This window comes from Aethalodelphis obliquidens, unplaced genomic scaffold (genome assembly GCF_003676395.1).
Source record: "Aethalodelphis obliquidens isolate GAN/ISIS:26980383/991018 unplaced genomic scaffold, ASM367639v1 scaffold22, whole genome shotgun sequence".
NCBI classification, from domain to species: domain Eukaryota; kingdom Metazoa; phylum Chordata; class Mammalia; order Artiodactyla; family Delphinidae; genus Aethalodelphis; species Aethalodelphis obliquidens.
The window spans coordinates 5599298-5622836 of record NW_020837966.1 but is presented as its reverse complement, the minus strand read 5'-3'; the positions used below and the strand labels follow the sequence as shown (position 1 = coordinate 5622836).

General features: G+C 43.9%; 1 protein-coding gene across 3 annotated transcripts in view; it reads left to right on the top strand.

The window, feature by feature from the left end:
* Nucleotides 1-23539, top strand: part of ARHGEF3 (Rho guanine nucleotide exchange factor 3) — a 272463-nt gene that overhangs the window by 214793 nt on the left and 34131 nt on the right. For all 3 annotated transcript variants that reach the window (XM_027121139.1, XM_027121140.1, XM_027121141.1), the window contains one exon: nt 15680-15787. In XM_027121139.1, the coding sequence (XP_026976940.1) occupies nt 15680-15787 (108 nt within the window). The remainder of the gene's footprint in view (nt 1-15679; nt 15788-23539) is intronic.

The window sequence follows — 23539 nt, the reverse complement described above, 5'->3', positions numbered from 1 at the left end:
GAGTTTATTTTTGCAATAAGTTTACTCAAGTAAAAAATGAGTAACTTAAGGAAACATTATGTAATAGCTCAGGGGATATGTACACAGGGCAAAAGATTGGTGTGATGGTACCGAGAGTTTGGAAGCAGTGCATTAGGCGTGTTCTGAGGCCTTTCCAGGGTTAGCACTCTGCAACAAAAATTTCCAGGTTTGGCCACAGCCACTTGCAGACCAGAAATTTGACCTTTGAGCATAGGACCCAGATTTCAGGTATTAAGATTTTTAAATAGATAAAAGCTGGCTTTAATGTGATGTAGAATACCTTTATGGACTAGTTGTTAGCCAATTAAAAAAAAAACAACTGGATTTCTGTTCTAAGAACAAAACTTTTTTTCTTTTCAAAACTTTAAAGTTCCAAAATTCCAGCTGCAATCATTTAACCCTTCTTCCTTTTCCCCTTCACCCTGAGGGAAGGAGTGAACAAGATTGCATTTTAATTTGGGGCAGCCATAGAGTGAAAGTAGTGATTAGAGACTTGGATTTAAGGATCAGACTGAGCTGAGTTTGAATCCCAAACTTGGCCACTTGTGAGCCAAGAGACCTTGGACCAGTGACTCATCCTCTGAGCCTCAGTGTCCTCATCTGTAAAATGAGAACTTCCAAGGGAATTGTGAAGATGAAACGGGCATGCAGAAGGCTTCCACAGAGCAAATGCTCCACAGACCATTAGCCTCAGCAGCATCTGTTTTGCATGTCCATCAGTTGAGTGGAAGCTGTGGACGGACATCCCTGTCCAGTGGTCTGCTGCAAGGTCACCCCTTCCTTTTAGGAAACACCCACCCAGTTTCCAGGGATCCGAGTTGGCACTGGGCATTATTTTTTGAAAAACAAGATGTTCCAAGCACACTGGCAAGCTTCACATTTATTCCTGCCAGGTAGGATGAAAAAATTTAGTGTGGTTTTCTAGTGTTCCCATAATGACTCTCCCGCAGGGGGGTGGGGTATGAGCTCTGGGTAGAGAGGCTCCCTGCTCATGGGAGATGAGGAGTGTGTCATTATCCTCAAGGCCAGCTCCCACCTGACACGGATCATCCGGGAACCTTACCCACATTCCAACCGCAGACACAGACCCAGGGAAGGTGAGGAGGATTAGGTTGCTTTGGGAGTTCTTCATGCCATACTCATTAGCAGCACACTTTAATTATAAATAGGTCCTTTGTTAGAAATGTGGGGAAACTCCATAGCGTGAGGGATACAAGTTGGTGAAGAGTTGGACAACTAAAAATGACTCCCAGTGCTCTTTGCTTGTCAGTAAATATTTGTGAAGACCAGGCTCTACCTAGCTTTTTCTTTTTTTTCTGGGTTTAAAGAAGAGAAAGGCATGCTTTTGACCCTCAAGGAACTTTTCCTTGAGTTTGATGAGGTCATTCACAACATTAAAGTACAGGCAGTGATTGTCAATCAGCAGAAAGCTGGGTGGTGAATTGGCAACCTCATTGGGGGAGTTTGGCAGACTGGGAGGGGGTCATCCAATGAACCCCTGGTGCTGGATGCTAACACACCAGTCCCCAGGCCTGCCCTTAACACTAGCGTGGCACCTGTGCGCCTGGCTGGGCACTCTAAGATGCTGGGGGAGCACCCAAGAGGGGCTGCTGATTCCAGAAAGACAGGGCTTGAATGTCAAACCAACAGCTCCTACTTTTTCACTCCCTCCATCAGTCTCTTCTGCCTCTACAGTCTTTGATTTCTTCAGGGCTCCCCTCACCTGGCTTAGGAAATGAGCAGTGCTGTGGTTAACAACCCAGGCCTTGTAGCGTAGCAGCCTTGTGCTCAGTCCTGGCTCCACCACTCACTACCAGCTCTGTGATCTCAGGCAAAGCTCTTAACCCCTCTGAGCTTCAGTTGTCTGCATTGTGAAATGGGTATATTAATAGTACTGACTTAATAGAAAGCAAGGAAATCATGCATAGAACACACTTTGGCACAGCCTGGCTCAAAATTGCCCTCAATATTATTACTGTTATGTTGTTTCTGTAAAAGGAACTTGCGTATCCAGGGAAGCCGGTATGGGGGTTGCTGGGAAAGCTTTCGAGTCAGATAGAGTTGAATTTGAATTTCAGCTCTGCCAATTAACTACTGGGTATGACTTGGGGACAAGTCACCTCACTTCTCTAAACGCCTGCTTCCTCTTCTATAAAATGGGGTGATGGGATTGCTATGTGGAATAGATGAGTGAGTGTATGTGTGTGCCAGCATCTGGCACCAGGTGACCCCAGGGCTCGTGGTACCTCCTCCTCCCCGGCCAGAGGTCCCCCATTGTCTACATAGTGCTTCCTTCTCTTCTTTCTTTAAAAATAATTTTTATTGTTGTTTTCATTAGTTTAATCCTCAGATATCTTTTTTTTTAATTGAGGTAACATTGGTTTACAACACTATAAAAGTTTCATGTGTACAACATTATATTTTGATTTCTGTATACACTACTTGACTTCTGTATACTCACCAACAAAAGTTTCATTTCCATCCATCACCATACAGCTCACCCCCTTTACCCATTTTGCAATCCCCCCACCCCCTTCCCCTCCTTCTCTTCTTGACAAAATCAGAAGAGAAGAATTACACCTGGGTCAGGTGTGGGATGACCGACTTCTCTGTTTCTAGAAAATTGCTGGAATCTGTGAGTAGGTAGGGGCCCTGGCAACATGTAGTTTATTTAGTAGCAATTCTGGAGGCTTTGTGGGGCCAGACGGCCCCTCGCCACCCCTCTGCACAGCCCTGCTTTGTAAATTCAGGAGCGACCCAGAACCCGGCTCCTAAATGGTGGGGCAGAAGGAGGGAGCACCTGGCTGGTAAATGAGCCTCCTCCCCCATCACTGGGGGTGCTTAGGGAGTTGGGGAAATCTTTGTCAGGTTAGACCCTCAGTAGTCTCCCAAAGGAGCCCTTCCCTCTATAGCTGGCCCGTGCTGGAAAACTCATGGGAACTTTGCCCCCTTCTGCCACAGGAGCACTTTACTTCAGGAATAAAGAACATTTTTCTTTTACCACAAAACTGCCTTTGTCTTTCCTGGAAACTTTTATTGGCACCCCTTACCACTGAGTCTCCAGTGGCAAAACCAAACAACCAAATCACAGGTTTGTATTTACTTCTTTTAAGTCAACTGCCATTGTTTATTCATTTTCCCTCTTGTGTCTTTGTAATTGAAATGAACTGCGTGTGATGTGGGGAGAGAGCTGGGTCTCTGAGGCTTCTGCCTCCTTTGTCAGCGCAATACATTATTTTTCAAATGCACAGGCTTCTGAATTTTAATAGACTGTAGATAATGATACATCTGGTTGCATATTAATTGCTGAGTTAGAAATAACACATAATCACTATGTTTCAAGGTTGCAAGTGTACAGCAGTGAGAGTCAGGGTTTGTTATGAGCCTTTGGAAGAATCCATTGTTAGTGGGCATTTTTTAATTCCTGTCATTAAAAATGTGCTATGGAATAAGAACTGTCTTAACGTTCAGTCTTGTGTTCTGGATGTGTGCACGAACACACACAAACACACACACACACTTCCCAAGGAGTAACATTTTGAAGCTATTCATCTGCTCAGCTGGGGTGTGTGGGGCAACAGCAAGGCCATATGAATCCATTGTAGATTACCTACCTCACAGTTTCCTGAACAGCATGCTTTGTACCTTATTTTTCTGCAAACCATCGCTTAGTGGGTGGTAAGATGTCAGCTGAAAGCCAAAGCAGGAAAGTTTTAAAATATTTTATTTTATTCCCAATTCAGTCAATCCCTTGTGGCTGTGTGACTGGTAGCTTTTTCCATTTTCAATAATCAGGTTTCAGTGTATTCTGTTCTCAGTCGAGAGCGGACTGTTCTAAAACACCCAAGTGCAGTGTTCCCTGATTCTCAGTGGAGGCATGTGCTGCTGAGGATGCACGTGGACCAAATGATTTGAAAGGGTAAATTGTGCTAGGAGGGACAGATGGGGTTACCAGGGAGCTCAGCAAATGTATTTTCTGTTTCTCTCTGGAAGTCACATCTCTGCAAGGCTTGACTGCTGAAAATTATTGTTCTCATCGAGAACAGAAAGAGGAGGGGGTCCATGTTCTTTTCCTGAAGACCTGGTGCCCTTGGTCAGATGTCCCTGTAGGTTTTACCCAGCAGCTGAATGTGGGATTCCTCGTCTCAGCCTCGTCTTCAGTCAGATGGCAGACCCAGCTGTTAGCTTTGCTTGCCTGCAATGTGTTTGCTCATCTCAGATTCAGCTGGAACACGCTGTCCTTCCTTTGAGATTGAGATCTGTGCATCCTTTTCCATCTCTGTACTTCTTTTTCCTCTTCTGGGAAGCTAAGATAATGCTGAGCTTCAAGGGATGGCAGGTAGATAAGAGAGAGGACATGTCAGTGGATCTGTGTATGGTCCTTTCTGGAAGCCAAAAGTAACATGTTATTTTTGGGAGAAATTCTACCCTCCACCTCTGACATGGCTTGAACACCCAGAATTCCTATCATTGCCTATCCCAGATAGTACTGGGATCAGGCAAGATTGGAGACCAGCTCTTTTAGCCTATAATTCAACAATGTGGGGTGGGGAGGGGAGGGTGGGAGGAGTTCGATGTAGACCTCAAGACCTACCCGCTTGGGTGCACTTCCACCACTCAGGTTCTTATCTTAAGTTGATGTTTTTCTCTACTTGGACGTAGCCTTGGATCTTGCCAAACCACTCCCAGTTTTGCTCTATCCAGCCGGAGCTTGACTAAACAGATGATAAAACTGCCGGAAGAAAGGGAAGGCAGGAATGTAGAATCAAAATGTGGTCTCATAGCAGCCCGAGTCCTCGGTGGCCAGAGCGTGTCATTGGTGAGATAGTGGCAGGTAACATGGAGCACCAGCTTTGTCCCTGGGAGGCTCAGAGCAAAATCGAGTGCTGCAGGGAATGAATGAGAGCAGGAGAACAGGCTGGGGGTGGGGGGGAGTGTGGGGGAGATCACACCTCTCCTTGGACATCAGTTTCAAGGCAATAATTTGATATTTACAGGCAACAACTTATGGGACAGGCTTGTACCGAGCACATTACACACATGATCTCGTGTCACCTTCCCAACAACCCTGTGAGAGGGTTGGAGAGCCACCCTCACTTCACAGGGCATGAGACCAAGCCCGTGGAGGTTACATCGTTGGCCCAGGGTCACAGGGTGTTCAGTGCATAGGGCACTGTCCTCTGGCTGGAAAGATAGGCTCATATTTTATCCTTAGGTCCTTTGCAAAGAATCAACACATTTGGGGGGCCAGAGTGACAAGAACTTTGTCACTTTCAGCACAGGCTTTCTGCTCATCCTTAAACACCAGGGAAGCCTCAGCAAATGTCCTTAAAGTGCCCTTGAGGTCTGTACACACCAGTTCCCAAACCCTGAAGCAGAGGTGGAATCCCCAGTGCATTCTTCTCCCCCTACCCCTCCAACCCAGCCCAAGGGGAAGCCAGGGAATCCCTTTTACAGAGATAAACAAATACAGAATTTATATCCCACCCAGGGGTTTCCAAGAAGTCAATAGGAAATGACTGGCCGAGACCCCAGAACCACAGAGCCCTTCCTCTGGGCCTGTGGCTGTGATTAGGCCACCACTGCCACCTCCGGCTGACTTCTTGGCGTCCCCCACCCAGAAATGTGCGGCTCTGACCCCATTTTCCAGACCTGCAGATGGGTGTGGCGTGCTGTGGGCGCACTTCTTCTGTGGCATTCTTGGCAAAAAGGCATAACCTGGCTCTACTCATGAGAAAACATCTTCTGGGCCTAAGGTTGGCTTCCCTGTAAGGGCCACAGAGGCTTGAGCCTGCTGGCAGCTCTCACACTTCTCCAGGAGGTCGAACTGTTCAAGCGCTTCAGCTCTGAGCATCTGGCCCTTTCTCCTTGACAGAGTAAGAGCTTTGCTTGATGCTCAGAAGGCATATGTGGAGCCAGAGACTGCAGAGAGAGCTAAATATTTAGCTTCCTCTTTCTCTGAAGGTCTGTAATGCCATGTCTGGGCATGACCAAAATGAGTTTCAGGCGATGGGCTAGCGTTTGCTAAAAGGAACTTACCGGGGCGTGGGTGTGCATTTCTCCTTCTGCCCAAGGTTAAGTAATAGTAACATCCTGTGTAAGAGAATGTGAATGTGGTTTTCTACTAAACTCCAATATTTTAGGGCTATTTATTAGATATTTTTAATCATGGGCCAATTTAACCGGTAGCAGACTAATAAAATAAATTTGGGCTTGCTGCCAGGACAAATGTTGACTTACCCTTATAATGTTGACTGAAACGAATAACTTTGAAAGTAATTGAGGAGTGAAACCTTAGCCAAAAATACAGTGTCTGAAACAGTGGTTCTGTTTTATTTTACTGGCACTGCTAAGAGATTTTGTTCGTAACCTAGGCTGCTGCCCACCTCGGCTCTCGGAGAGTCCCATATTTTACTGAATTATTTTCCAATGTTTTGTTTTGTTTTTTGTTTTTCGACCCATAAACCACCATTCATCAAAAATGAATATCCCCATGGCAGAGAAGAACAGGCTACTTTTCCAGTGTGGGAGCAAACAGTCAATGATAATGAGAGGAATAAAGATAATAACTTGCTTGAGATGCTCCCTCAGAAACAAAATGGTATGCCAGTAACGTTTGCCCTCTCAGAGTTTGTAGTAAAATTAATCGCTCCTCCAAAGTATACTGGATGAAATCCATCTGACTCGCCCCACACTCACCTTTCCTTCATTTTGCCATTCAGTTTATACAAATATTAGAGAGCGATAGTAGTTTGCCAGCATGTGCTTTGAACTTGAAGGAAGCAGGGGAGGCCTGGAGGAAATGAAGCCAGGATGACCACATGAATTGTCATAAAGTGTGATTTCTTTCTCTTCTCATTTTTCTGCTTGCATTTGATGGGAGCTGTGTTTGGGGCTGGAACTGAGCATCCTTTCAGAGGCTTATGCCAGCAGTGTCTGAGCTTAGTCCAGCATCCCCCTCTGATGCTCCTGCCCTAAGCAAGACCCCCCTAAAAGCAGCCACCTCACAGGCTGACCTTGGCCAGAGGCCGTAGGTGCTGACTGGCTTAAGCCAAAACAGACTTGATATACATGGAATAAAGAGCATCTCCCCAACCTTAATGTGTTCAGTTTTATGGCCCCAAGCGTCGATGGTTTAATCTGTGGATCTGTCCAAACCATTTTGTGTGTGGTGTCTCCATCAGTGCTTTTTAGCATTGCCGTGAGGGGAGGCTGCAGAAATCGTCAGCTCCTCAACACAACAATCCAACACCCTGTCTACAGCTTGGCCATGAGACTGAACTAACTCAGAGGGTCCTGTGGGTTTTATTTATCCAGACTCTCCTTAGTCCCCAGTAGCAAAAATACAAACAAAACAAAACAAAGCCCCCAAAAAGCACTTTTTTCTTTTAAAGAAGGAAATTAGGATGTTTTCCTTATAGCATCTGATGCAGAGAGAGTTGGGCCATTTCATCAAAAAGGAAATCTAATCTCCCTTGGATACACAGTGCAAGGCAACCAAACCTGCAGCTGGAGAAAATAAACACAAGGGTGTGGCCTCCACGTTTGAGATTAGCCAGGGGGGAAGGTATCAGGGATTCTTCCCAGAGCTGTTCCTGGCAGTTTGGCAGAGTCCACAAAGTCTGTGGGACCTTTGTTGAAATCACCTATAATCACCTGGCATTTTTAGGGGGAAATTATAGTTCTACTTTTGAAGACCTTTTGCTCACCTTGTGGGTTCGAAACCAATAATTCTGAAATGCGTTTGGCCTAATCAATGAAGCCAGGTTTCCGTTGGAATTTGAGCCTCATTATTTGCCTTTTAACTTCTAGTAACAGATGACACCAGGTCAGTTAGCTCCGTGCCAGGGGAAAGAAAACAAAAAAATTTTTAATGGAAATTTTGGAGTTAGGAACCATTATTTCATTATTGTTTTTTTCTATTTCCAAAAAAATAAGATGAAGAGTCACTTGTAGTTTCCATAGAAGCTCCCCTTCTTTGCTCCCCTCTTGCTCAGACTGCTCTGCGAAGGACTCCTCGTTGCTGCCTCTGTGTCCTCCATGCCCCTGTGTGCCACTGTGCTCTACCTGCTGAACACCTCACTTGCCCCACTCCAGCCAAGGCTTACTCTCTTGGGTGCTCTGCCTGGATCAACCTCTGGTTCTCTCTGTGCATCCAGAAGACATTTCCCCAAGGGTGACACGTGTACCCTTCCATGAAGCCCACTTTGCAGATGCTGGGTAAGCACTTGCAGAGCTGAATTCCAGAGGATGCACGTAGTCACAAAGAATCTCTTCCATTTATGTGTATTAATTACAAAGGGAGTAGTAGTAACTTTACAATGGAGAAATCCAGCAGATACCTCCTGTAGGGCTGTTGTAACAAAGTACCACAAGAGGCGAGGCTTAGAACAACAGAAATTTATTTCTTACTCTTCTGCAAACTAGAAGTCGAAAATCAAGGCGTCAGTAGGGCCATGCTCCCTCTGAAACCTGCAGGAGAATTCTTCCTTGCCTCTTCCTAGCTTCTGGTGTTTGCCATCCATCTTTGGTGTTCTCTGGCTTGTAGATGCATCACTCTAATCACTGCCCCCATCATCATATGCTGTCTCTCTGTATGTCTCTGTCTAAATTTCCCTTCTTATAAGGACACCAACGATGGCATTTAGGGCCCACTGCAATCTAATATGACCTCATCCTAACCTGATTACATCTGCCAAAATCCTATCTCCAAATAAGGCCACTGTCACAGGTTTGGGGGTAGAACTTCAACATATCTTTTTGTGGGGGACACAATTCAACCCCTTGTACCACCTTGACCAACTGGTCCAGGTCGATGTCACCAGTTATAAGATATAGTGACATCATGTCCCCCAGATATCTTGCACCAAGAAGGGCACATCACTTCTGCTGTATTCCTGCCAAAAATGCATAATCTGAATCCAATCATGAGAAAGCATCAGACATGTCTAAATTGAGAGATATACTACAAAATAACTGACCAGCACTCTTGAAAAGTATCATTGTCACAGAAGACTGAGGAACTGTCACCGATTGGAGGAAACTATAGTGATATGACAACAAAATACAGTGAAAGGGTGGGAAGGCCTTGGCATTAGGAGGTGTCAAGGGAAGTGAGAACATGAGAATATTTGTAGTGACCTAGAAGTTTTTTTTTTTAACATCTTTATTAGAGTATAATTGCTTTACAATGGTGTATCAGTTTCTGCTTTATAACAAAGTGAATCAGCTATACATATACATATATCCCCATATCCCCTCCCTCTTGCGTCTCCCTTCCACCCTCCCTATCCCACCCCTCTAGGTGGTCACAAAGCACCAGCTGATCTCCCTGTGCTATGCGGCTGCTTCCCACTAGCTATCTATTTTATGTTTGGTAGTGTATATATGTCCATGCCACTCTCTCACTTTGTCCCAGCTTACCCTTCGCCCTCCCCGTATCCTCAAGTCCATTCTATAGTAGGTCTGCATCTTTATTCCTGTCTTGTCCCTAGATTCTTCTGACCATTTTCTTTTCTTTTAGATTCCATATATATGTGTTAGCATACGGTATTTGTTTTTCTCTTACTTCACTCTGTATGACAGTCTCTAGGTCCATCCACCTCACTACAAATAACCCAGTTTTGTTCCTTTTTATAGCTGAGTAATATTCCATTGTATATATGTGCCACATCTTCTTTATCCATTCATCTGGTGATGGACACTTAGGTGGCTTCCATGTCCTGGCTATTGTAAATAGAGCTGCAGTGAACATTTTGGTACATGACTCTTTTTGAATTATGGTTTTCTCAGGGTATATGCCCAGTAGTGGGATTGCTGGGTCTTTAAGTTTAAATGTTTCAAGGTAGCCCTCTCAGCTCTCAGTTTCCCAGCCACATGGGCCTTTCCCTATTCTGGCCTATATCAGTTGAGAATTATTGAAATTCAGTAGTGGGATTTTTGTTTTCATTTTACCAGGTTTCTTCTAATTACTGTTGATTCTAGATGATGTCTGCCTCTTCAGTATCCTTTCTCACTAGGCCCTCACTAACAACTGAAGTAAAAATCTCAGATGGCACCTGTCAGCTGCAGTTCAGCATTCAATAGTACATTTGCAAAACTGTTTTCTGTCCATTGAAATAAATCTTTGTATTATGGAGCATTTTGACCACATACCATCTTAAAATCAGATTTCTACCCCTTATTTTTGACTCAGTAGTACTTGGAAGTGGAACTCAGGATCTAAACATTTTGAATGTTGCCTAGTATAGTAAAGGTGCTGTCAGAAAACAGTATTTTGGAAATTAATTTTCTAGAATCTTCTACAGTGTCCTCTTCTCTACTGAGCAGAATACTTAATTGAAAATTGGGGAATCTCCCACAAAACTCATGTTCCTTTTTCTAATGAGCAGGGGGAAAAAAAGGCCTCAAGCCCTCAAGAATGGTTTCTGTATTTGTTAATGGTTGAAAAAAAGCAAAAGAAGAATAATATTTTGTGACATGTGAAAATTATATGAAATTCGAATTTTAATGTCTATAGATGAAGATTTAATGGAACATAGACACATTCACTTATTTACATACTGTTTATGGCTGATGGTAGAGGTGAGTAGTTGTGACAAAGGCTGGACAGCCCTCAAAGCCTAAAATATTTAACCATCTGGCCCCTTACAAAAAAGTTAGCCAAGCCCTGAAGTAGGGCATGGGCTCTGGATCCAGCCTCCCTAGCCTAGGTTTAAATCCTGGCCACCTTTTTTAGCTTTCCCCATCTTTAAGATGAAGATCACAATAGTGGCTACCTTGCAGGGCTGTTAGGAGAATAAATTAGTAAATATCTGTAAAGCATAGAGAAGAGTCCCTGCAATGAATATGAGCTCATTATTATTATGTAATAATTCTAGAGCTTCTCCATCACTCTGAGATCATAACTTCCTGTTTAATATGAGGATGATGAAAGCCTTCTAGAGGGTTACTGTTGGGTGACACGTGACCCCTGGGTGTGCGGTTCCCAGCACATCTCCTGTCACACAAATGTAGCCCTGCATAAGGCTTCCTGGTGTTTCTAAACATTTGAAAGACTTTTTATTTATGATTCCATCAACTCATGGGCAAAAGCATCTGCTAGCACAGTCGTTTCTCACCTCTCTCTTGCTCCTGGCCAGGTGTAGAGCATCTAAGAGCAGTGCTGCCCTGCAACAGAGCAGTCAGTCCTGCACTAATGGCTGCATTTCTGGCCCCTCCTGGGCCGTGTTTGTGACTCAGTAAAAGCAGAGTCTCAGGGAAGCTACAGACGTGATGTGAAAGACTCTCCTACTGCTCTCCAACCCCACTCTGGCTGCAAAAGTGAAGTGCAGGGAGAATGAGTGAGGGTTTACTGTATGCCACATCTATTAGAATGGAACTATTTTTTAAGGAATAAGAAATAGTGCCAAATTATATTGATACGATAGGCATTTTCTTACATTGTATATAATGTGCTTTGGTTTTTATTTTTGGGGGGGAAGAATAAGGAGAGGATAAGAACTGTATCCCCTAGGGAAGGAATATTAAAATCTATTTAATTAAATCTCACATTAAAAATAAAATTAAAGGGCTTCCCTGGTGGCGCAGTGGTTGAGAGTCCGCCTGCCGATGCAGGGGACACGGATTCGTGCCCCGGTCCGGGAGGATCCCACATGCCGCGGAGCGGCTGGGCCCGTGAGCCATGGCCGCTGAGCCTGCGCGTCCGGAGCCTGTGCTCTGCAACGGGAGAGGCCGCAACAGTGAGAGGCCCGTGTACCGCCAAAAAATAATAATAATAAAAAAATTAAATTACATGGAGTGCTTTATTCTCCTTTGTTTGTAATTCAAGCACAAGAGATATTTAAAATTGCTGAATCAATTCCTTTATGAAAAACATGACCTCTATACCTTTCTTCATCCTCTCCTTTCCTTCTTCCCACCTCTTCCTTCTTTTTTCCCATTCCTTGTCCTCTGGAAAGGTGAAGAGAAAATATTTGATAAAAGTCAGTTTTATCATTCATGATAAAAATTCACAGCAAACTTAGTGCAGAAAGGAACTTTTTCTACCCGATAAAGGGTGTCTCTTCCATACTCTCAGCAAATACAATACTTAATGATGAAACTTTCATAATAATTACTTTGTAATTTGGAATTAGACTATGGTACCTGCTATTTTAGCTTGTAATCAACAATATACGGGTAGTCCTAGCCAGTGCAATAAGACAAGAAAAACAAAAAAAGGTGTAAGGTCTGGAAAACATGCAAAAGGTTGTTATTCAGAAAATACTGCCCACACAGAATACTCAATGTCTTTTTCTTGCTTTTTTTTTTTTAAGATGTTGGGGGTAGGAGTTTATTAATTAATTAATTAATTTTTGCTGTGTTGGGTCTTCATTTCTGTGCAAGGGCTTTCTCTAGTTGCAGCGAGCGGGGGCCACTCTTCTTCATGGTGCGCGGGCCTTTCACTATCGCTGGCCTCTCTTGTTGCGGAGCACAGGCTCCAGACCCGCAGGCTCAGTAGTTATGGCTCATGGGCATAGTTGCTCCGTGGCACGTGGGATCCTCCCAGACCAGGGCTTGAACCCGTGTCCCCTGCATTAGCAGGCAGATTCTCAACCACTGTGCCACCAGGGAAGCCCCTGCCTTTTTCTTTTTTGTTTTATTTTTTTAACCTCTTTGGTGAGATGTCCTCCTGCCCTGGCTTAGAATTGCATGGTGAGGGTGGTGTCTGTACTTGAAACAGGACACTTCATTCCTGGGTTTAGCAGTGTCCTTGCCCAGCTTAGTCTGGCAGCTGAGTTGTTGGATTAGGAAGCTTCTGCAGGTTGTGTTCTGTTATCTCTCTGTAAAGCCTGAAAGCATCCCTCTTATTGCATTTGCTAGTTCTCAGTAGAGCTATTTAACTAGAATCTGGAAACATTTTCCCTGAGGCTCCTTTTAGACAGCAGTAAAATGTAGCTCGAGACATACTGAGTAAATGGAAAAGAAAAATCAAATTAGGCCAAGAATTTTTTTAATCTCCTATTCTCACTGAAGCCCTCAAGGAGAACACCATAATTCATATTTGACTCATGTGGGTCAGGCATAAAGCCTCCTCTATAGATTCAATAACCTGTAAATGTTCTGGTTGTGAAATTGCACCTGCCCGCTTTGCTGGATCAAGCACTAAATCATGCAGCAGTGGTTTGTTTTGATTGTTCATTACTTGGGAATGTCAGATTGCCAGAGAGCAGCCCAGTGTTTACTTCCAAATGGGCAAAGCCTTGGGAAAGGAGTTTTAATTACAATCTCATGTAGCAACACTGCACACAACTTGCAGAGGGGCCAACATTTGCACTGTGCATTCATCTTATAGCGGTGCAGAAAAACACCCATCTGACTGGCTCATGTAAAATGGGCAGCAAAGTCAGCAGAACCTTAGAAAAGATGACACAGCAAGTGGAACAGAGCCGAATCTTCCCTCATCCTGCCAAGCATGCAGGGCTCCCTGCCCCTTTTTAAAGCAAGAGAAGCCAATTGGCGTTTGCCCTTCAACTTCCCTAGTTTGATATAGAATTTGTGACCTAACAGATTTAGCCGTTAATAAAACAGAGACCTAGGAGTCAATGGGCTCTGAGGTACGTGCAGGATTATCTGAGACCAAGTCGTAATCCTCTAGGAAATCCCCCATCTTCTCACTTGCTGCAATGCAGTTTGTGCCACCAAAGGTGGTATATCACAACTCTGGCATTTCCAGCCAAAGCAGGAGCCATTCAGGGGATGCTCAAGAGGCTGTGTGTGTGTGTGTGTGTGTGTATTCAGTATGCCCGCTAGTAATGGAGCTCTGACGTAAAAAAATATTTTAAAAATCCTCCTCTGGGCACAGATACTCAGGAGCCAGGCACTGGACAGGGAGCATCCTTGAAGGGCGCTGTCACCTGGAAGCAGAAGGGCTATTGGATCTTTCTCTTCAGCATTTAAATAATTGTAATGCGATGTCTCTCATGTTGAGAGATTCATCCTTTGCATTTTGGAACTAAGCCTTCCCAGTGTTCGGAGAGTTTCCTGCTGTCTGTTCAGCTCAGCATACCAAGAGGCTGGAGAGGTACCCGGCAGCCCAGATTCATTCTCCGTCTTGGAAGTATTTGCTTCGAGAAATCATGAAGTCACTCCTGGCCACGTTGTGGAATTGTTTTGTGCTTTTTAAAAAGCCTTTTAATTTTTCTATTTGAATGCCAGAAAGGTTGGGTCTGTTTCAGAGAATGCTTCTGATTTCTGAGGCTGGCAAGGGCATAAACTGACATGAGAGTTTCTCAGCAGAACTCCAAATTCAGGCAAGATTTTTCCAAGCACCTACTATGTTCACAACACCCTGCAGGGGTATTCAGGAGAATCTGAAGTTCTGGCTTAACTCTCAAAACTTTGAAGGCAATGGCTGAAAAAGAAAGATGAGCATCTTGTGGCTCCCTTTGGAAATGATTGAGTTTTGCCACAACCATTGGCAAGTTTGTTTTTTTCCATCAAAATTTGGTGTCTTCATGTGCTGTCAAGCATCTCCTGCAGGTCAGATGGAGCTTAGGAAGACAAGGGTAACTGTTCTCTTTGTCTTTGGAAAGTGTTTTGTCTGTCATCTCTCTCTTTTCCACAGCCTGTTGTTTTTATTTATGTAATTCTCATCTGCAGAGTCATTGGTATGGGTAGGCTCCCCTCATCCATCAGCTTGGTTTGGGGTAACTTGCAGATTTGCACGTTTTATGTGGAGGTGATTTTCAAAACTTGTGTCTATGTGTAGTATAAAAACTGATGCTCATGGTAGGGTTTTCTCTCTATACGTTTTCTTTTGCTGTCTGGTGGTTATTTATAACTATTAATATGTGCATTTCAAATATACTGTAGATACAAAGATGCTTTGTTAAGAGCCTAGCAATAGAATAACTTCTTTAAACAATATTTTTTTAATTTGGTATACTTAAAAAAAATGATTTTTTGTGCTTTAGAAAAGCCATTGCATATTAGAAATTTGGAGAGTGGCTTCAGGTAAGTTGGAGAAAACATTTTTTAAAAAGATGAAACCAGGGCTTCCCTGGTGGCGCAGTGATTGAGAGTCCGCCTGCCGATGCAGGGGACACAGGTTCGTGCCCCGGTCCGGGAGGATCCCACATGCCGTGGAGCGGCTGGGCCCGTGAGCCATGGCCGCTGGGCCTGCGCTTCCGGGGCCTGTGCTCCGCGACGGGAGAGGCCGCAGCAGTGAGAGGCCCGCGTACCGCAAAAAAAAAAAAAAAAAAAAAAAAGATGAAACCAGAAGCATCAAAAGACAACTGCCTGACAAGGTCATTGGATGGGAAATCTGAGGCAGCTTTTCTCTACAGGAGGGGTTGAGGAGAATCATACTACTTAGTGGAAGCCTCTGATTTAAAAGCTGGCAGATATATTTGGGGTAAAGGGAAAGGAGAGATCCCTGCCCATTTGCTGTCCACTCAGAGGCTGCTTCTGTTGACATCCCTCTGCCATTTCTCCTTCCCTGGCTCCTAAGCCAGGTCACCTCCACACAGCTGGAGTGAGACAGAGCACTGTTTACATTCCACAGATCGGTGTGCAGCCAGCAGCTTGTGGAGTGGGGCCATTGACTGTATAGTGGAGTTATGTTGTCTTCGTAATTGACCTTGACATTTTCCTTTCCTTTTTTTTAACCCTACAGGAGCCTAGTAATAAACGAGTCAAACCTCTTTCCAGAGTCACATCCCTAGCAAACCTCATCCCACCCGTGAAGGCCACACCGTTAAAGCGCTTCAGCCAAACCCTGCAGGTAAGAAGGGCACAGTGGGCTCATGTTTGCAGAAAACCACGCTGTGTGGGAGGAGCCATCCCTGTCCTACCTAGAACCTCCCCTGGTTTCAGATTGACATGAATCAATGCTTACTTAAACAGAAGAGAGCAAGTGAGGGGACTGAAAGGAAGAAAGAGATGTTTTCAAGCTGTAAACTGGTGTCAGGCAGAGTCCCTCGAGGTGTAACTGGAGGAGTCATCTCTGTTGGGCTCCTCACAATTATATTTCACAGTCCTATGCCCCATCCAGATGCGCTATCATAGGTTTTGTCCTAACATATCTATGGGCCTCCCAAGGGAACCAGCACATGATGTAAGTTGGAGGGCAGGAGAGCCTAGTGATTTAGACCAGGGTCTGCAAACTATAGCATGTGGGAAAAAACTCAGCCCACCCCCTGATTTCTTGTGGCCCTGGAGCTAAGAGTGGTTTTTACTTTTTAAAATGGCTGGGAAAAAAAATAAAAGAGGAATGATATTTCATGACCCATGAAAATTATATGAAATTGAAATTTCGGTGTCTATAACTAAAGTTTTGCTGTCTATAACTAAAGTTTTGCTGGAACACGGGCATGCCTAAATGTTGATATGTTTTCTGTAGCTGCCATTGCACTACAAAGGCAGAGTTGAGTAGTTGTGAAAGGGATCATATCGCCCACAACACCAAAAATATTTACTATTTGGCTCCTTACAGAAAATGTTTGTTGACCCCTGACTGAGAACAAGGGCCCTGGAGTAGAAGTATCTCACTTCTGTCCTTGGCTGTGTCACTCAAAGACTTTGTCACCATGGGCAGATAACTTCATATCTCTCTAGGTCTTGCTTTTATTCCTCATGGATACATTGGGGGATGATGCTACCAGCTCCTTTATAGAATCCTTGTAAAGATTTACAGGATAGTGCATTTAAAGGACTTAGCATAGTGCCTTGGCCTGTAGTTAGTAATCACTAACTTCCTAACCAGCTAAGGTGTAAATATTAACTACTATAATAATTCTTTGGTTAACAGGTGGTTTGTAAACTCCTGATAAAGTTTATCTTTTAAAGTGAAAATCGAGATTTGTCTTAAGGCCTTGGGCCCAATATGATAATCATAAAAATCCTCTTGTAGACTGAGGCCCACGAAAGTCATGCCATGAAAAGGCTCACCTTGTTCAGCTGAGGAGTAGTCTTGAGTCTGCCAGTTTCTTACATGTCCTGAATACTTTTGCTTAGCGGTATTTTTATCTTGACTTTCTGAGTCATTAAGAAAATTGTGGACCAGGGAATTCCCTGGCAGTGCAGTGGTTAGGACCCAGCACTTTCACTACCAAGGGCATGGGTTCAGTCCCTGGTTGGGGAACTAAGACCCCACAAGCCGTGTGGTGTGGCCAAAAAAAAAAAAATTGTGGACCAGCACCCAAGGCTTATGTCCCATGCTATGAAATCTATGATTTGAGAACTGTTTAAAGTCTCCCTCACCCACGCTTGTCCTTGTTACCACACCATTCAGCCAATGTGCTGTGACTTTGCACAGCCCAAGCTCTTCTCCCCACTTTCCTACAGGTGCCGTCCCTCACCAGTGCTAATCCCTCCCTGCCCATTCCTCTGTTAACGCTGCTAATATTTCTCCCCAATGAACACCTCATCGTCTCATTAGCTATGGGTTTGGCTCTGTGCTGGAATCTCTGGGCCCCTGGTTATCCTCTGATCCCCTTTGTGGGAGAATGGAGGAGAAAAAAAATAAGGTCGTCTTGGGGGGCCAGGTGAAGGTCTTCGAAGCTAGTGAAGAAAAGTGTGTTCACCTTCTCTCCCCAGTGACCAGTCCCTAAGCCCTATGGCCAAGTTCATCACAGGCTTCCACTGGAAGATCATCACTGCCCTAGCCCTGCACATCTGGTCTTTTGCTGAGTTCTGCTTTTTGAAAATTCTTTAGCCTGTCTCTTACCATTTCACGCTTTCCTTCCCATCCCAGTGGCTGTGGCTCAAGTTCACCGTAGTTATTTCAACCTCCGTGTTGCCAGCCATCTCTTCCCGTTGTCTCTCTGAGGAGAGTCCACCGTCTGCCCCAGGAAGGGCCTCACTCATTCCACAAGAGTTAAGTGGGCCCTCGTCATGCACCAGGCTCTAACTCCTGCCCTCACGTTGCTTACATCCTGGGTAGAGTTGCCTTCTGGCAACTTGGTGACCACATCTGGCCCTCGGTTGTGTTTTGTTTGGCTGCACATTGTTTTGAGCTAACGTTTAGAAATCAAAACAGTCCACGTAAGAATCTGGACTTCTGACTTCTTTTGAGGAATTGGAAGGCCTAGCAGTGCTGGGCCTATGTTCCCACATGGCACTTATGAGCTGTGCCTAAGTAGCCAGCCAACTGTCATCTACAAATGTCCCCACTTCTCTCAGTTGTCCTCCCAACACCTGGCCTCTTCACTCACTGCCATCAGCTTGCCTGGCCTGTAGACTCCGTGTTTATGCTCATGGGTCCAGGGAGAGCACTGTCTATGCCTCCTCCCCACAGCCCAGCCCCGACTCAAAGCACAGTGCTTTAAGATCTTCCATTGTCATACCTTCAAAATCTTTCCTTAGGCTTCCCAGGCAACCTTTATTTCTTTTCTCCTGTTTCTGCCCTACACAGATCCCACACAGGGAACACTGCAGGAAATATTTGATCACCCTACAAATTTGCATTGACCTAGAGAACTGGGACAGAAGGAAATCAAGCCATGTCTGAAATCCAACAGACTGAGGCCAGGCAAAGATGAGAAAGCCAGACGCGAGGCGGGGAAATCTGACAGGTGGAAATTGATTTCTAAAACCTCAAAAAATTTTTTTGGCAAAATAGTTTTTTATTTACTTGTTTAAAATATGATAAATAGCTAATTCCAGGTTCCATTTATTGGACAGAAACAACCCAGTAGAAACAGCATAATTATTCATAATGGTTATGCACATGAACATAGAGAGAACTTGAACAGTGTCTTTATGCTGTGAGTGTGTCCTTGGCGGGGGGAGTGGTCAGCAAATGGAAATATGTCCCTGAGGTTGTATGCAGAGTTAGACAGCCATGTTTGCAGGATGACCTGCAAAGCACAGAGAATGCCGTCTTGCCCCCACGTATCTCCCTGTAAGTCACCTTGGCACATGCAGTGCAAGTTTTGTAGAATTATTTCCAGTCCTAGCATCCCAATAATTGCCTCATGACTTTATTGCTTCCTTCCCCAGGTAGAGCGGGATAGGTGTTAATGTAGCCTGAGGAGCAGGGAGGATTGTGGGGGGGAGAGGGGTGGAGGCCCCAAAGGCATACTTAGTGGGCCACCTTCACATCCTTTCCCATTTTGCCTGTGGTGGTCTTGATGCCCGTTCTAAGAGGGGAGAAACAGAAAACAAGGAGTACAGGGCTGCCTCAAGCCTCTCTGTAGTCCTTCATTCCTTACCCATATGTGTGTATTATTTTTTTCTGCTTCCCAAAGCAACTCATTGCTGTCATTGAGCAGCTTGCTCCTCTGTGGCAGTATCCCTTGTCCCTGGCTCCTGACACCTTAGAGACATACACATCCCTGCGATATCCAGTTAGGTCTCTCAGGTTGGGTTCCTTTTATCATAGGAGGAGAGATGAGTTAGGCCCAAACATGATGCTTTAATCAATAATAGAACACTTAGCAGTCCTTCCTCTGGCTTCCTTGGAGGCCACAGGTTAGCCCAGGAGGATATCGAGAGAGCTCGGGGCTGGCAACCTCTTCCAAAAAGCTTAAGAGCCCAGTCACAAATGTGAGTGGTTCTTGCAGCGACAGTTCAGCAAGACACTGCAGGACTTGTTCTCTGTGGCCTCCCTGCCCCCCATTCCCCCTGTGGACTGGGGGCTCAGGCCTCAGAACAAAGGCAGCATTTGTGGAGGTCAGAGAGGGAGAGCCGACTGCACGGCGCTCCATCTGCTTCTGACCAGGGAGGTTAGCGCTGCTGGTGGACTGGAGCACAGATGTCTAGATCCCTCTGGGCCTATAAATCCCCTCACTGGGCTGCCCAGCTCTGAAAGGGGCTGGTCTGTGCTCACTCCTCATGTGGAGTGACGAAGGCGAGCTGCCTCGGCCGGTCGATCGCTGAGTCCACCTCCCCGTCACGGCCGTGCGGCTGGTGGACTTGTTTAGGCCGAGTCCAGGACATGCTATGGGATGCTGGGCTCCTTACCCTGTAACTGAGCCCTGCGTTCTCTTTGAACGTGAACTGTATTTCTTTTCCATTATAGAGTGTATGCTCATTACGGAAAAATACGGAAAAGAGAAAGGAGAAAGATTCCACTCCCAAACAACCCCTGTTAATACTTTATAATTTCCTTTCAGTGTTATTCTAGGTCTATCTATGAAACTTACACACTCTGGACCTAATTTGGTGTTACAGTCTTTCCAGCCTTATCTTTGTGTTTTCTGTTTACCTCTGGATTTAAACCTCCCCCCCGTGGCCCCAAGGACTGTGGATGATCAGTTTTTCTTGCATCTCTGTTGGTCTTGGCCTCACATATTTCCAGGCTACGCAGTTAGGTGTATAAAGGTTCCTCTTCGTCATTGTCACACTCTCTTGGGGGAATTGTACCTTTTATTAAAATTAAATATTTCTATTTATTTCTTTTAATGCTTTCTGTCTTGGATTTTATTTTGTCTTATTTTCTTTTTTTTGCATTTTACCTGGTGTATCTTGTTTATCTCTTTTATTTTCATCCTCCCTTTGTCATTTAGCTGGATGAAAGTTTTATTATGGCTTAAGGGAAGTGTTATATCAGTTATTCTTGGAAAATATCTTAATGGACTGAGTACATATTATTCCAACATGATGTGATTTATTTTATATAACCAGTCTCCTATTAATGGATATTTAGGTTGTAAATATTTTTATGTTATTATGTAACTCTGTGTTGAATTTTTTTTATGACATTTGTCCTATATATATATATTTTATTACAGTAAGGCCAGATTTTAAAACTATTTGTATTGATTATCTGAACATCAAAAATAATATTATCAGGCTATTCTTAGTACACACTCACATAATTCAATCAGTTTATTGGCTGTATTTGTCTTTAAACCACGTCACAGGTATTGTTCTAAAGAATGTATTTATCTTCAATATAATCTTTTTTTTTCAATTTATTTTATTTATTTATTTTTGGCTGCGTTGGGTCTTCGTTGCTGCACACTGGCTTTCTCTAGTTGTGTCAAGTGGGGGCTACTCTTCGTTGCGGTGCGTGGGCTTCTCATTGCAGTGGCTTCTCTTGTTGTGGAGCACGGGCTCTAGGCTCACAGGCTTCAGTAGTTGTGGCACGCAGGCTCAGTAGTTGTGGCGCACGGGCTTAGTTGCTCCACAGCATGTGGGATCCTCCAGACCAGGGCTTGAACTTGTGTCCACTGCATTGGCAGGAGGATTCTTAACCCCTGCACCACCAGGGAAGCCCTTATTAGTTATTTTTTAATTACCCACAATCCTCTTCATAGTTGCATTTTATGGTTAATCACCTTGAACTTGCTGACTTCCTCAATCAACTCTTCTGACCATAATGAATTTTTAAACTTTGTATTATGGAAACTTCCAAACACACAGCAAAATAGCAGTATACCATGAATGCCCATATGCACACAATCTCTAGGCCTCTCCTGGAACCGTTGAAACTACTTCAAAAGCACTTACCGTTGGGATGAAACATCTCGCAGGTAAATCTGATCTTTGGAGGACTTAACGGGTAATCAAGTGGGAAACTCAGGATGGCAGGAGAAACCCCAAACTCAAAACAGGTGTCTTCTGGACCCCTGCCACAGTTCCTTCCGGAGGATTCAGTATTAATTGTTTGCACTCGGCCATCAGCCTCTTGAGCACCATCCCCGCCATTGCCCGGCTCGCCTCCTCAGCGCTTGTCCCTCCTGCCCAACCTGTCCTATTTTTTTAAAGTACCTCCTATTGGGCTTTCTTTTCTGATTATATAACATCATTTTTAAAAATGAAAAATATAGAGAAGCACAGGAAAGGGAATAAAAATTCTTGTAATCCCATCTTCCCATCACCAAAAAACTTCTATTAACATTTTGGTATCTACTCAGGCAAACTTTTCTTTTACTATATACTTGTGTGAGTATTTTTTAAAAACAAAATTGTAATCATACTATTTTTTAACTTGCTTTTGTCTTAACAGTATAAAATAACCTTACAGTATAAAGACATTTTCACGTCATTAAATATTTTTCATGATCTCAATTCTTAATCGGTTCATATAGTATTTTGTCAAAAGGATGTATGTTTATTCAATCACCCTTCTATTGTTGAATACTTAAATTGTTTGGATTTTTCCACCATTATAGATAGTACTGCTTTAAACATCCCGATCACAAATCTTGTATATGTCTTTATTTCTTCTTTCCTTACTTTATGTTGCCAGAAGTGGAATTCTGGTCAAAGAGTGTAAACACCAAGCCATCTGATAGCACTAGTGTTAGGCCTCTACTTTTTTTTTTTTTTAATTGGAGTATAGTTGATTTACAATGTTGTGTTAGTTTCAGGTGTACAGCAGAGTGATTCAGCTATACATATACATATATCCATTCTTTTTCAGATTCTTTTCCCAAATAGGTTATTACAAAATGTTGAGTAGAGTTCCCTGTGCTATACAGTAGGTGCTTGTTGATTATCTATCTTATATATAGTAATGTGTACATATATGTTTATCCCAAACTCCTAATTTATCACCCCCACATGTTTCCCCTTTGGTAACCATAAGTTTGTTTTTGAAGTCTGTGAGTCTGTTTCTGTTTTGTAAATAAGTTCATTTGTATCATTTTTTTAGATTCTACCTATAAGTGATATCATATGATATTTGTCTTTTTCTGTCTGACTTCACTTAGTATGATAATCTCTAGATCCATCCATGTTGCTGCAAACGGCATTATTTCATTCTTTTTACAGCTGAGTAATATTCCATTGTATACATGTACCACACCTTCTTTATCCATTCCTCTGTCGATGGACCTTTAGGTTGCTTCCATGTCTTGGCTATTGTAAATTGTGCTGCAGTGAACATTGTGGTGAATGTACCTTTTCAAATTATGGTTTTCTCCAGGTGTATGCTCGGGAGTGGGATTGCTGGATCATACAGTTGTTCTATTTTTAGTTCCCACCTGCAGTGTAGGAGGGTTCCCTTTTCTCCACCCCTTTCCAGCATTTATTGTTTGTAGACTTTTTCATGATGGCCATTCTGACTGGTATGAGGTGATACTTCATTGTAGTTTCAGTTTGCGTTTCTCTGATAATTAGTGATGTTGAGCATCAGGCCTCTACTTTTGACATGTATCTGTCTTGGACAGAATTGCTTCTTTGTGTTCTCACATCCTAATTCTAGACTCATAGTCACATTTCTCCCTCTCTTTGGGCAAGGGTGCAAGGGTTTGTGTTGGGCCTGGAATGGCTCAGAGATGATGAGGATGAAGGGGAGAGAGGACATTTCAGGTTTGAGGAAGGAGTGTGGAAAGACTGATGCCATCTAGATCTGAGAAGTAAGTAGGAAGAGTACCAGCATATGTGCTTAATTTCCATGGGCTGGCAACCATGATTTTCTTCTCCAAGGACCTCAAATATCACCCCTTGGTCCAAGGTCATATACTTTCTATAGCTGATAAAATCTTTGGTCCTAAGTTATTTGGCAGATGTGGAGAATGAGCCCAAGGGGTAGAGGGGTGTGTGTGTGTGTGTGTGTGTGTGTGTGTGTGTGTGTGTGTGTGTG